Source organism: Phaenicophaeus curvirostris, chromosome 13, assembly GCF_032191515.1.
Source record: "Phaenicophaeus curvirostris isolate KB17595 chromosome 13, BPBGC_Pcur_1.0, whole genome shotgun sequence".
Classification (NCBI taxonomy): Eukaryota; Metazoa; Chordata; class Aves; order Cuculiformes; family Cuculidae; genus Phaenicophaeus; species Phaenicophaeus curvirostris.
Window position 1 is genome coordinate 18,695,822 of NC_091404.1, and position 15,191 is coordinate 18,711,012.

At 36.4% G+C, this 15,191-nt stretch overlaps 1 protein-coding gene across 1 annotated transcript in view; it reads right to left on the reverse strand.

Moving 5' to 3' along the window:
- KLHL4 (kelch like family member 4) overlaps positions 1-15,191 on the reverse strand; it is a 34,854-nt gene that overhangs the window by 16,846 nt on the left and 2,817 nt on the right. Inside the window, exons 2-4 of the mRNA XM_069867407.1 lie at positions 3,840-4,013; positions 3,250-3,386; positions 147-343 (exon numbers count right to left, since the gene is read on the reverse strand). Of these exons, the coding sequence (XP_069723508.1) occupies positions 147-343; positions 3,250-3,386; positions 3,840-4,013 (508 nt within the window). The remainder of the gene's footprint in view (positions 1-146; positions 344-3,249; positions 3,387-3,839; positions 4,014-15,191) is intronic.

A 15,191-nucleotide genomic window follows, 5' to 3' on the forward strand; every position in this document is an offset into this window, starting at 1 on the left:
TGCTTGAGGGACTTTACAAAACCAACACTGTGGAGTAGGAAGAGCAGAGCCGCTGGATCTATCTGTCTTGGAGAAACAGGCATCCCTGTGTATTCACACTTGCTGTTAACGTTATAATTGCAAAGCAGTTAGATTGTTCATCTTACCATAGTGTATGTGTGTGCCACCTTCAGGAGCTCTGTGCAGCCCTGAGCATCTCCAAAAGAGCGAATCCCCAGGCAGTTGGAAGGATGGAGCTGCTTCATGAGGAAGTTGCAGCACGCCTCAATAACCTGGGACAGCTGAAGAAGACAAGCTGCAGCTAGCAAACTTTCTATAGTGTCTTCCTTTAACTCTAGAATACCTGTGCAGTTTGCATATAGGGGAAAAAAAAGTTTTCAGTCATTTTCTTTGTATTTTTATTACTTGATAGTTTCCCACTCCCCAATTTTAATCCTTCCCTGAAAAAGCTTTAAAAGAAGCATCCTGTGATCCACTAATTCATTTTCCTTTCTTGCCAAAGGATTCTTTATATGTATATTTTAACAGACTCATAAAGATTTTTTGGATTTCGCGTACAATTATTGGAACATTTTTATTGAAGCTTTAACAATATTAAATCTGACTTTGCCTAGAAAAAAAACAATTAAAAAGAAAGGCGTGATTAGAGAAAAACCTTCTCCTAAAATCCTATGTTATTTAATAGAAATACATATAATAAATATGTATTACAAACAAGAACTTCAGTATCAAAAGCTAGGAAATGGCAGCAGTGGGTGCAGGGAACCTGATATCTTCCACCATCTACTGTGCATTTATTTTCTTAATAGAATTGTTACATGATATGAGAATCTTGTTGTGTTCATATGTAGACTGAGAGATGTGATTTTAACTAGATCTTCGATTCTTGTTGCTTACGGCATGGATGAATTCCCTAGCTGATGCGCAGCACTACAATTCCATTCTGAAAAAAAGAACTATGGAGTAGTTTTTTATGACTGTATTTTCCATTTATCATTACAACATCCAATTGCCTCAGAAATGTTAATTTCTTTTCCAGCTTCTTCTGTGAAAGGGTGATACACACTATCTCCACTTACACATGGAGAAGGGTGGTATTGAGAGATTAAGGTCAAAAGTAGAACTGGAAGCGGTTTCTTCTCCAAAGTTCGTCTCTGATCTATTTCACTAGAATATGCAAACAATTCTGCAAGATAATGTTCTCATCTCTGAAAGCCACATTTATATTTCATTACCTAGAAAAAAAACCCTAGCACTTAGTTAATAGGGTTGGTTCTTATCACACAAAAACCTGTGACTGAGGTAGTAGGAAAATTCAGTTTTCCATGGCAGGCTTCAGCAGTCGTAACTTAGCCCAATCCCATCTCTTTCTGATGTCCTTTGCTTTGTTACTTAAATAATACCTTCCAGCTTCTAGAAGGAATGAGGAAAGGCTGACAGGGTGCAGAACAGGGGTTTGGGTTTGGCTTTTGCCATGCAACTTAGAATGGTTACTGAATGTATACAGCAAAATTAGTACATGTTCTTGTAAATAAAGATTACAATATAATGCCCCAAAGTAAGAGGGAATCCTGATTTCACGACCAAACTTACACTATTTCATCATCTGGTGTTTGTTTTCGTTGTCTTATATATATATCCTTTCCTTTCATATGGTTTTTGCATTAAGTAAGGTGAAAGATTTAATTTAATCAAGTGGGATAATTTTGAGATACATGTGGGTAATGAGCAGCCCACCACCCACCTTCTTTGCACTTGAACTAATCTGTTTCCTCAGGCAATGTATGCTAATTCAGTGCCCCAATATCACTGCATTATGCATGTCATACAGCATTCCCTCTGGCCCTCTGTATTTATCCCCTGGTTTGTACCCACAAATGGGGTCTAGTTTGCATATAGAGACCTGTTTCTGATCTGGGTTGCAGATTGTGTAACCTTCTCGAGATTTCTCCTTTATTAAATATTCCAGGTTCACAAAATGCCTGACCTAGCAAGTGAAGTAACCTCTTTTTTAACATTAATGCTAAAGCCAATATGGTGAATATGAGGTCTTTGTTTTACTTTGTTTATGTTTAAAAGGACCCTTGAAATCGTATAAAAATATTGAGATACCTGTGATATATCTTTCAATTGTGTTATTTCATTCAAATGCAAACAAGTAGTGTCTTGTGTGGGACGTTAGATGACAAGGATTTAGTAAATGTTATTGATAATAGGTGTTACCTGAGAGGATGGATCAGTTTACGGGTAAATGTTCATGAATTCAGAAAGTTTTTATCCTGGTTGGTTAAGTGCTATTAATCTCGAGGAGTAACTTTCTCCTTTTGAGATTTGGGCATTTTTTTTTGTCACAGGACTGAACAGCTTGGTAGGGGAGAAAGGATTTCCCTTCTACCTTTCTGGCTGGAGGAGCTGCCATCTGCATTCAGAGCTTGCCAAATAGCAGAATGTTCAGACTTCCAGAATCTGCCTAGGTCTGAATAGTCTGGATGTTTCTAATTGCAATATATACTAACATAGCAGTCGTGTTCTACAGCGTTTTCCCTGTTTGCTATGGAGGAGATGAAAGGGATTGCACAATCCTCTGACTTGACCTTTTTGGTTATTTGATTCAACCATTTCAGATTCAGCAATAAATGGGTAAATATTGAAAATGGAAATAATAAATTAGGGGAAAAATATATATACACAGCATTCTGGTATTCAAACAAAATATTTCATTTTATATTTAATCTCTATATTTTTTTAAGAGAGCATAAGTAAACCCTTTTCAGAATGCGGTGGCACTTTCACATGGTAAAAGTTGCTTTACTTGTGGGTGTGATCAGATTCCTGTTTTCCTCTAGTTACTCCTACACAAGAGCCTTAAGCAAGCCAGATAACTGGCACCCGGACAGACCACTTTTATAGCTACCGATGAGAGGAAGGTTTAGAATACACTCACTACGTGAGGTGGGCAAGAGGCAAAATATAATCCCCCGTTAAAATTCCTAAACTAATTTGTATCTAGTTAGAGACAGATATCCCATATGAATTCATATGTTAACTTTTCTGCATATCTTCTACAAAGTTATTATATAAACCGGTAATATTTATTCATCCTCTCTAGAGAAAAGTTTACATCACTTATGCATGATTTATGCATGTATTTATGTACTAGCGTGAAATGAAAGAAATGACAACTGTGTATGGACTGGACAGATTCGGTCTTCCTTTACAGCAGTGATGTGGCAGTGGAGGGATCATTACCTGTGTAGGCATAGCGCACCAAAGCTTTCAGAGCATCAGGGTCTACTCCCTCCATCTTGATCTCCTCTTGTTTTGCTTCAAGCACATCATTAGTAAACATTGCAGCAAAATAATCAGACACTGCACTGAGAACCAACCTTGAAATAAAAGCGTTTTAGAAGGATTCTAAATCAATAATCTCAGTAGCAAGCATGATATTCAGTATTATTATATAATAACTTGTGTGTTCAATAGAAATATCTTTAGCATAGGATTCAAATCTTAGAGCAGTGAGCAATAAAGTTAGGAGGGTGATTACTATTCTCAATTTTGTCCCATCGTGCTTCTTAGGGCAGGTTTTATTCACTGATCTTGCTATAGTTTGATAGCGGCAAGAAGGGAGGATGGACAATGTCAATGGTTAATATTTGAATTTCATTCTATTTGAATTAGTTAATATGAAGCGTTGATGACGTGATTTTATTCCATTGTTAGCTTACATCCTAATTACAGTAACAGTTCCTTCATAACTGAGCAGGATAGGAATATATTGACCTGATATCTGGAAATCTCAAGCTTTGAAGTCACATAAACGGTACTGAGAAATGTACCTGTGAGCTGGAATCTTTTGGTCTCCAACTATGAGTAGAACATCACACAGCTGCTTCTGCTGTAGGTAACTTTCCATTTTACGGAAAGTTTGCTCTGCATGGTTCGTGGACTGGAAATACTCATCTGAGCCACTGGTGTTCATGCCAAGCAGTGAGCTGCTGGTTGTTGACAGCCTGCAAGGGAACGAGGCGGCGTGATGAGCTCAGCGTTAGAAACACCGATTATGTTCTTCATAGAAATTTTGTTCAAATGCCATTACAGAAAGGTCTAAAATTATAAAGCACTTATGCTCCTAGTCTTACTATGCCTTCTTTCATTTTTTCAGTTTGGTATCTGGAAGTTTTCATCTGTAAGGCTGCATGTGAGCTGTAGTTAGGTACTGTAGTAGGTGGTGCTATGGAGTTTTGTGTCAATGGTGAACTGTTTGCACAGCATTGATGTGATAAATGCAGCCTCCTGGTCATTCACAGACAGAATACACAAAACTCAAACCTACTTACTCGTGATACTGATAGATAAACATCTTGGGTTACGAAACTTTGAATAGTATGTGTCTTTAGGTTTTAATTCTGTTTCTCTTCATACTTTGTACATTAGATTACGTTACCAAATGGGAGTGAATCAGAAGACAATTTGACAAGGATCGTATAATCCTAAACAAATTTCCAAATCAAAAGCTGATGAAATAACTACATTATATAGCCCTTAGAATCTGAATGCACATAATTAAGAGAAATTAATTTATCTGCCTTTTCATGGAAACGAACATTACAAATATATTCTTCCCACTCCAAAATAAACACTCATTTCCGAAATACTCATTGAAACTATACATACAATTTCTTTTTAGCTTACTGTTTTTTTCACAGATTATTCCTTACAGCCTTTTAATATTGATTGTGTTGCAGATTAAAACACCTCTTTGATATATTCTTAGAAAAATATTTGGGTTTATATTAATCTGTTTTTAGTAAAAGGGTAACGCATTTGGTGATATATGTGTATATCACATATCTTGAAAATGCTGAAGTCTTCAACACTATTTTAATTAAAGACTTTTTTTAGAAAAATGTTTTCTAAGTTTGACATGGTGTATTATTAAAATTTAAAGCACCTGTGGTTTAAGTTTCCAAGCCCAGACAGGAAATACTGGCAGCTGGTTGATTAAATTTACTGGTTGTCTTTGATGCTGTTGATGCATATTCATAAATAACTAGAAGAGATAAAATCTCTTCATGAAATTAACATATTAATTTTGGAAGAATATTGGATTACATTCAAGTTACATTGTTCACAACTAAACAGCTATTTCAGAAAATTTAGAAATAAAAATGGGCAAATCGGGTTGTATCAGTAATATTATCAGAAAATACAGATAAGTTAGATCATAAATTTTCAAAGATCATGCCTCATTTAACAGCTAATGAGGATTGAAGGAGGATAATTAGAAAATAAATTATAATGCAATATTGAATTGAGATGCGGTAGAATTTTTTCCCCTCTGCAATACAAGAAAGTTACAATACATCAGGACTTTTATAGAATGGTACAGAACAAAATCCCAGTTGGTGTGACTATTGTGTGTCTGGGTTTTTCCAGACATACCTCTTTTTTTCCATCTGAAAATCTTTCAATATCAGTGGATTTCTGTACTGCGTTTAGAGATGTCCCACAGCCCATTTCTCCTATGACATCTTTTGTCCACTGGTATGTAAAAAATCTTCAGCTCCCCAGTGTCTTTGATGACTTTCAGACGCACCAGAGTTCAACGTGTTCATTGAGGCCCAGCCCTGCAGACTCACTGTATTTATAAGACCCGAGACACTTTATTTCTGGTACAACTGAGCTGTGTCAGCCCTGAAGTGTGTGTGTACATCTCCTGAGAAACAGCAAAACTGATGCATCTGAAATCCTCAGATACACTCTGCCTTTGCCCAGCGTGTCCACACGTGGTTCTGTCTGGGCAATCTCACATTGGACGACTAATTGCAAACACATTAAAATAGAGCAAATCAGTGCAATAAACTCTCTAGCTTTCTTTCAAAGCTCTTTAATACACTTTCAAATGCATTTTTTTTCTTTTTTTTGTTGTAAAGAAAAAGGGGCAAATCAAGTTCACCTATAATGGATGTCCTTTGTAGTTTACAGCTTACAAAAATTCATTTGTTTCAGAGAGTTTAATGACTATACTTTTTTATTTGTTTCCTTCCATGCTTCATTGAAAATGAAGAAGCTGCAAAATTGGATTATATGCTCATTAGCTTTGCATCAGCTACTTGATGCCAAATTCATACTCTGTAACATCCATATTTTGCCATTTACCTCTTAAGTTTTCTTTTATATGTTTTGGAAATTACTTTTTCAAAACTTTCTTTTTCTGGTTTCATTATATCCACAATGAGTATTGCATTTAAGTATGTATTGCATTGCACTGATCCTTGATGTGTGATGTCCTGTCATTTTTAAGCTGCAAATATTTAAAAGTCTAATAATTTCCTTCAGTCCTCAGTACTTTTTTCATAGATTTTGTAGAGCGACCTTTAACTACAGCAGAAATTCCACTAACATAAGTAATTATTTCAAAGACAAAGGTCATCAGAGACTGAAAAATACTGGAAGAAAAAAAGAACACCATTAACTGTGTTAAAAGTAATATCATAATTGCTGATTTATCTTCAGCAGCTGATTCAAAATGGTAGCTATAGCATATTATGCAATGGAGGAATTAAGTTCAAAGGTAAATATTTCTATATTTTCCTTAGCGTATGATTGTCACTGCAAAGATATCAAATATTGGCCTTCAAAATACTGAACTGGGGATCAGTGAACTAAAGAAGATAGCGATTAAAGCATCTGAAAGAAAGAACTTAGTAAAAACATCGTTGAGTCTGATGCCTTTATGTTAACTTGTAATAGAGGATGCTGTGGACTGTAATATAAGTATTGCTGGGTCTGGGCTGACATGAATATGTGTACCTGTCATATCTTGTTCCGTGTGGTAAGGGTTAGAGAGTTGAGAACAACACTTGAAGAGAACTCAAGGTTCATGTGAACCTGCTTAGAAACATAGAGGATGGGGAAATATGTTTTCTATAAAATGTGTATAAGTTTGGGCAAAAAAATTCTGACTATTAAGTAATAAAAGTTTCCAAAACTGCATTAGGCCTATGATGGCCAAGGAATTAGTTTTCCACTCAGGAGGGAAAATTATCAATGAACTGTTCTAAAGAATCAAAAACCCAAATTGGGTCATGTTGCCTTTGTGTTAATGTTCACCAGGATGCTGAATTGTGTTATAACAACATTAATGTTCGTAATAATGGCTTAAGAATTTGGATTAGCCTAGAGTGAGCAGAGCTAAATCTATATTTAAATGATTCCAAAGTAGCAGAGCTCTATGAATTTCATCTTAGGTAGAGAGCCAAGTCAAATAATTTCAGAGTTTTCCTCTAAGGATTATGACAGGTAGTGAAAAATATGGTACCATTTTTAAAAACAAGAAACATGAAATTTTGAAACAGGCAATGTAAACTGAAAACTTGAAGAAATATTCAAAAAGCATTAAGTGTCTAGATGATAATAAGGAGATAAATACTACCCAGCATGGCTGTTCAGAACAAATCATGTCATAGCCACTTTATTTTTTGACAACATAACAAAGCTTAGTGGGAGAAAAACAGTTGTTGTCAGAAGTCATCCTGACTTTTGGTGACTTCTGACACTATTTCAGATGACATTTTCAAAATTGAGCTAGGGTGGCATGTTTTAAGTGTAATAAATATAAGAGGTAGGAATGGCTTGTAGAGATACAGTTGGAAATTGTCAGGGATTTGCTTTTGAAGGCAGCCAGTGTTCTGAATGAATTCCAGATGAATTCTGGTTCTGATGCTGCTCCATATTTTTTACTATGGACAAGCATATGATAAAAACAGCGTTTGATTTTAACAACTATACATGATACTCACAAACATTTTTGGAACAGAACTTTACTTGAGAGAATCATCTTTGCCCTTACTGAACTTTTCAGTGATGTGCTCAGCTTTGCCTGTGAGTAATTACCCAAAAGAAACACAAGCTAAGAAATGACAGTTAAGCTAATAGCTAGATATAGTGGACCCCAAACAAGATGTGTCACGAAAATGGTGCTGTGGAGGTAAAATTTCATCTTTCTTTGGTCAGGAGAATTGATGTGATGAGTTTTGTTATTAATTGCCTGCCTGCAATTCTTTAAATGTCTGAGTTATGTCAAAATTAATTTCTGTCTTCATGAAGTACTCTTCATCAGCATAGCACCCTTCATTAATCAGTATGTAAAGAATAAATTCAATTTTCCTTATTATTTAATTAGAACGTGATAAAACATAAATGACATTTGTTTGCCACAATTCCTTTTTAGAATTCAGTATGTTCTTAAAGTGCCTCTTCATGCATGTCTATGGCCAAAAACCAGAAATTAAACCCAGATAAGGAAGCTTAGAAGCATAATACTGTGTGAAAAACAGGTGATGAAATGCAGTATTTTTTGTTCTTGATAAAGCTGTTATTTATGTTTTCACGGTGACCACTTTTTTCTTGAATATTTGTTGAAAGTACCTATTTGACCTGGACATTTGTGAAATTCAGTTTAATCAAGCTACAGAATCACAGAATCATTTAGGATGGAAAAGCCCTTTAAGATAAGAGTCTGGCTGTAAACCCAGCACTGCCAAGTCCACCACTAAACCATATCCCTAAGTGCCACATCTTCATGTCTTTTAAATACCTACAGGGATGTTACAAGTGTCACTTACAGATTTTTATGTTGGATCGCTTCACCTCTGCACAGTAAATCACAGCACTTAGCAGCAGCAAACTGCGCACCAGTTAGAGACATGAGACATCCTAAGGACTTTATCATAGCTGAAAACACCACTGTGAATTCAGCTCTGTGGTGCACTCTATGTGCTTTAGTGGTGACAGCGCATGAGATAAAACTGCAGCTTCATCAGTTCAGTATGTTGGTGCAGCAGTATTTACAATGCAACTCATCATTTTTTTCCTCTCTCGTTTGGTTCTGCTTATTCAAGAAAACTGCAGTCAACACCCACATAGGCAAAACTCTCTCCCGTGCAGCTGGTTGAGCTCCGACCCTCTGTCTGTTGGGCGGTGTCATGGGGTTAGGGATTGAGAGATGCTGTTTCCCTAGGTCAGATCATAGGACTGTAGCATCTGTTAGAGATAAGCCACATCAGCTGGCTGAGAATATTTCCTAAAGGAAACCATTTTTGAACTCACAGAAAATAATCATAAAGTTGATTAAACTCTACTAATTGCTTGCTGATATGCTTATGCCATATCAGTAACTGTCCCAATCACTGCCTTAAAATTTCTACTGCAGTTGTCTCCTTTATTATTTATTCTTTGTAAATACAGCAGCTAAAGATTGTGTCGAAGTTTTTAAGGTTTGGGTAAAACCTTTGATTCAAAAGAATATGGAAAATTGTGCTATATGTTGATGACTGCTGAGGTAGTAACAATGACAGAAAATGATGTAGAAGAATAAGCAACAGAAATGTATAATTATTGAAGTTGATGGAGAGATTGCTGGCTTTAACCTATCTAAATTGAAAGTTCATATTGACAATTACTTTAGAAATTGGAGCTCTTGAAACTGCCTGTTTTTAATAATTTTTTTATTGCTAGTATTAATATAAAACTGCCACTTCTCTCAGCTCGCATTAGTTGCAATAACTTTTCGTGTTTGGGAGTAGGAGTGTAGGTGTGTGTATCATTAAACATAGGAGGTTCCATGCACCACTTGAAGTACTGTAACTGGTTTGAGTTTGGTTCTTCTCCTTAGACATGATAATAGATCAACGACATTATGATTCATATCAGGATAAATTTGGATTAGAATACTTTGAAACCTCCTAGAAAGCTAAGAACCTACTAATGTCTAACCTGCTTTGTCTTTCTTTTTCTTACTTTGCTCTCTGAAATGTTAGTAATGGTACTGTTCCCAAATAGGCAATACTGGCAAGTTTGTGTTCTACAGTTCTTGATGTTTGATGAGATCAATATATATACATTCTCTTCTTTATCAGCAAGTGTCTTTTTGGTTTAGTCTGTGTATTTTGGATTGAGTAAACAAGTCAGGTGCCTGTAATAGCACATTATGGGGTACCTCCAATAGCACATCCATAGATTTGTGCTTTTTCTGTTGGCTTTTTTAATTTTGTTGAGGAGGGTTCGAACTCCAAAACGTTGTTAAATTGTCAGTAGAACTTTCAAAGCCTTAGAGGTTTAGTAATAAAAATATAGTTTTCTGGCATATCAAACAGTCCAACAAAAACACTCGCAAAAGCTACTTCCTGAGCTTGCAACATACTCATAAGACTGAAAAAGAAAAAGCTGCATATGTTTTCATGCTCGGGGTCTGTGCCCTCCTGCCTGCTCAACAGAGAGGCCGGTGAGTCTCTGGTCACTGCACCTGCCTTCCAGGCTGTCACCTGCCTGGGCACCAACGAGGGGAATGCAGGGCACCGTGGCACCAAAGCCTGCATGGAGCAGGTTGTGTGATATGTTGTGGCAAGTCACTTCTGCCCTAGAGTCCAAAGGCTGGGCCCGAAATGGTGTCACCAGAGCTGGCCTTTCTCCTTGCATTTTCACTACATAGTGAAATGCAAAGGCAGATCTTTAGTTCTAAATAAATGACTGTCTAAAATATGAACCCAAATGGATCAAAACTGAAGGTAAACATTGAACAAAAATCCTTAGTCTTGAAACAGTTTTTTAATTACAAAGCCATGGGTTTATCATCATGGTCATGACAGAAATGGAAAAAACTCACTTCTACCATATACATAGGACATGACCAAAATAAAATTACAAGAATATCTTAGTCTGCATGTGTTTATATGCACATCTCTGTTTCTTCACATTCCGAAGCATTCTGAAATGGTATGACATGGAGACACAGAGCTTTCCTGAGCATCTGTGCTAAATGAACACCGTAGAAGAGGTTTCCCTAGCAACGCAAACCATATGTAATATCTTAAAATAGATTTTCTCCAACTCCTACAATTTCTTGGTGGTTTGCTCACGATTTCCACTTAAATCAAGGTATATTTGTCCAGTTCAAAAAGGTTCTTTTTCTCAGCTTCTATTAAAATGAACGGGCTTTGAAAATGCTCATTTCTTGCAAGATTGTCTCTCTTCCTCTTGACTTCTAATTTATCAGGTAAACTGAAGCATAGCAAATGGTGACAGTGGCTGTCCACCTTTATCAAATGTCTTCCCTTTATGTCTGCTGTTCTTAGCATTTTATTACAGGTATACTGGTGGTCTCTACTGGTTATTGTACAGGAAACTACTAGTTAAAGTAGTAAACTCTGATTTTTGTGATATTATTATGATGAAAAAATAAGCAGTGCAATTATAAGTATAGTGCATTGATTATAATATACATGCACTGCAATTTGCATTTTAGTTGCAGTTTGTAGGCAAATTCTGATTGGTTCTTACTGTGCTGAAGGAAGTCAGGAGAGCAATGAAAGCAATCACACCTGTCTGGGATGGGATTTCTGAATAAAGGCTGCAAGTATTTCAGAACTTGAGATTTTTTTTGCAGTATTCAAATAGGTAAACGGATGTGGTAAAGAAGAATAGCGTGGGAATAAAAAGAACAAGGGGAATAATATGCTATCTATATCTATGGGGGAAAGATGAAGGAAATAATTAGCTTAAATCATAATAGAGATAACCAAGGAAGCACTTAAGTACAGTTGATCCAACTTTGTCATAGAAGGATTGACGTGCTGTCTGACTGGATGTCCCGTATTCTTTAGTATGTTTGCAAACCTTTAATTTGTTAAAGTTAAGACTTGTGAAAGCTTTTTTTCAAAATGTTGGACATTCAGTGATAAAATTGGAGCAGCTATTTTTTTATTTAAAAATAAAAGCTGCTGTGGTGTGAGATTAGGAATAATCACTTCTAAACTTTTGCCTCAGGCTTCAAAGATGGTTTATGAAACTGAATTTTTACTCATGAGAGGAAAGTAGTGTCATGATGTACTTCTCTGAATGCAGCACTTCATCATCTTCTTTGCAAAGGATACTTTGTATTCCTTCCATTTACCAGAGTCATCCTCATTTATTATCGGTCATTCTCATGAAGCAGTGGTAGGACTCTGCTTATTTAGATAACAAGAACTGTACTCTTAATGCAAAAAATCCTCCCAATATAGTTTGACCAGTGGTTTCATAGAATAATTCATATTTTTATTTGCTCCGGGAAAATTATCACCTGTTCTGGTTATTTTGGAAATTATCTTCTGTATTGGAAAATTAAGCAGGCGATAGTTCAGTGAGTATCTGTTGGAAACTTTAGAGGACATAATGAACTTGTAGTGTAATGGCTTTCCCCAAAGTAGTGCTCAGCAGAAGGCAAAGTGACAGTATGTGTCCTTGATCTGTGTCACATCAGCTAACCAAGAAAATGGCATCATATGTGCGAGAAATTGAGGTCAGGCACTGCACATTGATTTATTCATTTCCACCTGTTCAATATCTTCTGGGATACTGCAGCAATTAAGGGAGTAATTTTTTCCTTGTGGTACCTTTATTTCACCGTGGAACGTGAGCCAATGTTGTTATCTGCTACTGGAAATAAAAACAGAACTACGGGGGAAACCCTCGTATAGGAAATAACAGCTGAAATACTAACACGTATGTATGTGTGTTTAGATGTGTATGTTAGTGAAATGGGCTGTTACTTGTTTCCATATGGCTGACAAAAAGAGAAAAAAAAGACAATTAGATGAGCTTTCATGTCTTAAGAAGAACTATTAAAATAACTGAACATCATAAATAGTCACTACAGAAAAAGCATTGCCACAATTATAGGATGCTCCTAAATTTCTGTTTCCATGTACATCAGTACCAACTGCTTGGATTATGACATCAAAAGATTCTATTAAAATTAATTAGAAATATATTTTGCCTCATATGGGAAATAAGAAAGCATGTATCTTTAGCAAAACCAGAGTTTGTCAACCAGACTAGGGTTTGTCAGCAATTTTTCAGCCACATAATTACCAAAAAAATGCATAAGAGAAAAATGATGAATGGATGCTACATTCATTATTGAAATCTAACTGCCTTTGGGCAACTAGGAAAAGAGGTACTCATCCTTCACCAGCACACATGGTCTTCAATAGTGTGCTTATAGAACCACACAATATCTCCCAGCAAATGTGTAAACTCATGTGGCAGTGTAGCATAGTATTAATAAGAACTAGGCAAAGTGCTCACATTGAAAGGTCAGGACAGTCATGTCTGAGAGTCCAGACTTTATCAAGTGAAGTGATTAAGGTAATTCAATATCATGTATTCTTCTTACTAGATGGTATCAGTACTTTTTCAGTTTGTGTGTGCACAGGTGTGGTTTGTTGACCATCAAATAAAATCTAGCAATCAAATCCTGCAAGTTTTTGCCAACTTCTCTGGACCACTCCAGATCACTTTCTTTGAAAGAAAAAGAGCTGCTTCAATTCTTCCCTGATGGAGGAGCCCGGACCACAAAACTTTCCAGACAGTTAGAGGAGATTGGAGATGTTAATCAGCTGAATAAGGTTCACAAAAATCCACAACCTTGTCTTCTGAACCAGAAAATTCACCATTTATTTGTCATGCATTACTTCAGAGCTCGCTTAAGCTCTTAGTTACTTTAAGCCAAACCTAAAATCTTTAAATGTTTTTGCTCTTCATTCGCACGGCCATATTCTGCTGGTTTAGCTTTATCACTATCCCAGCGATGCCACAACATTTTATGGTGGGGGAAAAAAATAAAATAACTAGGTATCTGTTTCTTACCTGTGAAAAGGTCTCAATACTCATTCAAGGAGCAGACTGGTAAGAATCAGGCAAGTTTGATGAAACGTGTATCTTCCACGGTTGGGCCTTTTTCGAAACTGTAGATGCAGCTTCCATAAGGATCTTAGAATAGGTCAAGACCCATCATTTCAGATGCTGCTGGAAGGCTGATACGTTTTGGTTATGTTCCCTTGGCAACACTGCATAAGACAGTCCCCAGGCACACGGGGAGGCTTTACTTAACCTTGTGCCAATAAGCAATTTATTTTTATCTTATGTACTTAAAATTTGTTGGTTGGTCACATCTTACCTGGCTGCTGTTACAAGACTAAGATGTTTTGGTGACTTAATGTCTCTTTTACTTTGTCTGTCATTTGTCATGGGATATCATTCGGGGACAAGCCTGTAGGTCAGAAAGGGTTCTGTAGGCACTATTTAATTTAGGTACAGGAGTACCAAGAGAAGACGGAAGAAAGCAGAAAAAAAAAGTATTGACAATAGTGTGGTCAAAATGGAACCATTGTTTGAAACTTTCTTATTTAGCTTTCCTCCTCAATAAACAAGTTTTATTTCATCACCCACCAGGGTGCTATGTACGTATCACTGAAAGGCTTAAGCCCTGAGGTTTCTAGAGAAAGATATCTCAAATTTTTCTGAAGAAATTGAGAACATTGTTCTCATGTTTCTGAAGTTTTTTGTAGGAAGCATGAAGCTGCTGTTAGAAACTGGTTTCATAGCCTTCTCGAGATGGAGGTATTGGCCAGATTTACTGTCCTACTGTTTTTAATATCCAAGTGACGTGTAGCAGTGTCCTCTAGAGTCCAGCTTAAAATGGGTCTTATATAGGCAGAGGTAAACCTGTTGAATGAGAGACAACCACTCTGAAGATATGATTGCTTTGATGGTATAAAAGGCAACTTTGTTTGAGATTGTCTTTGGTGTCCTCAGGTAAGGATGTGAAAGAGCATATGGCTGCCACAATTGTATAGTTCATGTTGCGGTGGTTTTAATAATGTAAGAAGATGGGATCCTGCAAATGCCTGATTTTTCAGATGTGCTAATTACTAGCAGATCTCATTGATTACCATCAACTCTGAGTGTTTGGAGCTTCTAAAGAAAGAGGAGGCCCAAAGTTATTCAAAAGGATTATTTCAAAGGTATAAGAGGAGGCATTGTTCTGCAGAGATGAAAATATATCCAGCAACTAGAGATAGACATAGATAAAAGGCTGCTTCTCCCTATTTGTTTCTCAGTATTTCATTTCTACCCAACCAATTAGCATATTAATTCGTGTGTGGCCTGCACTGGATGCTGTAGGGGAAGAGAATGATAATTTACTTAATGATTTCTGTTGGTACATATTTAAGAAATTTGAGCTATGCTGAGGTGTCTTTAACGATCTATTTTCTTGAAATAAAATTTTAATTACAGAGAAATTTGTAGTCATTCTAAACAAATTCTAAACAAATTCAGCTTTTAAAGGTGTGTGTTAAGCTAAA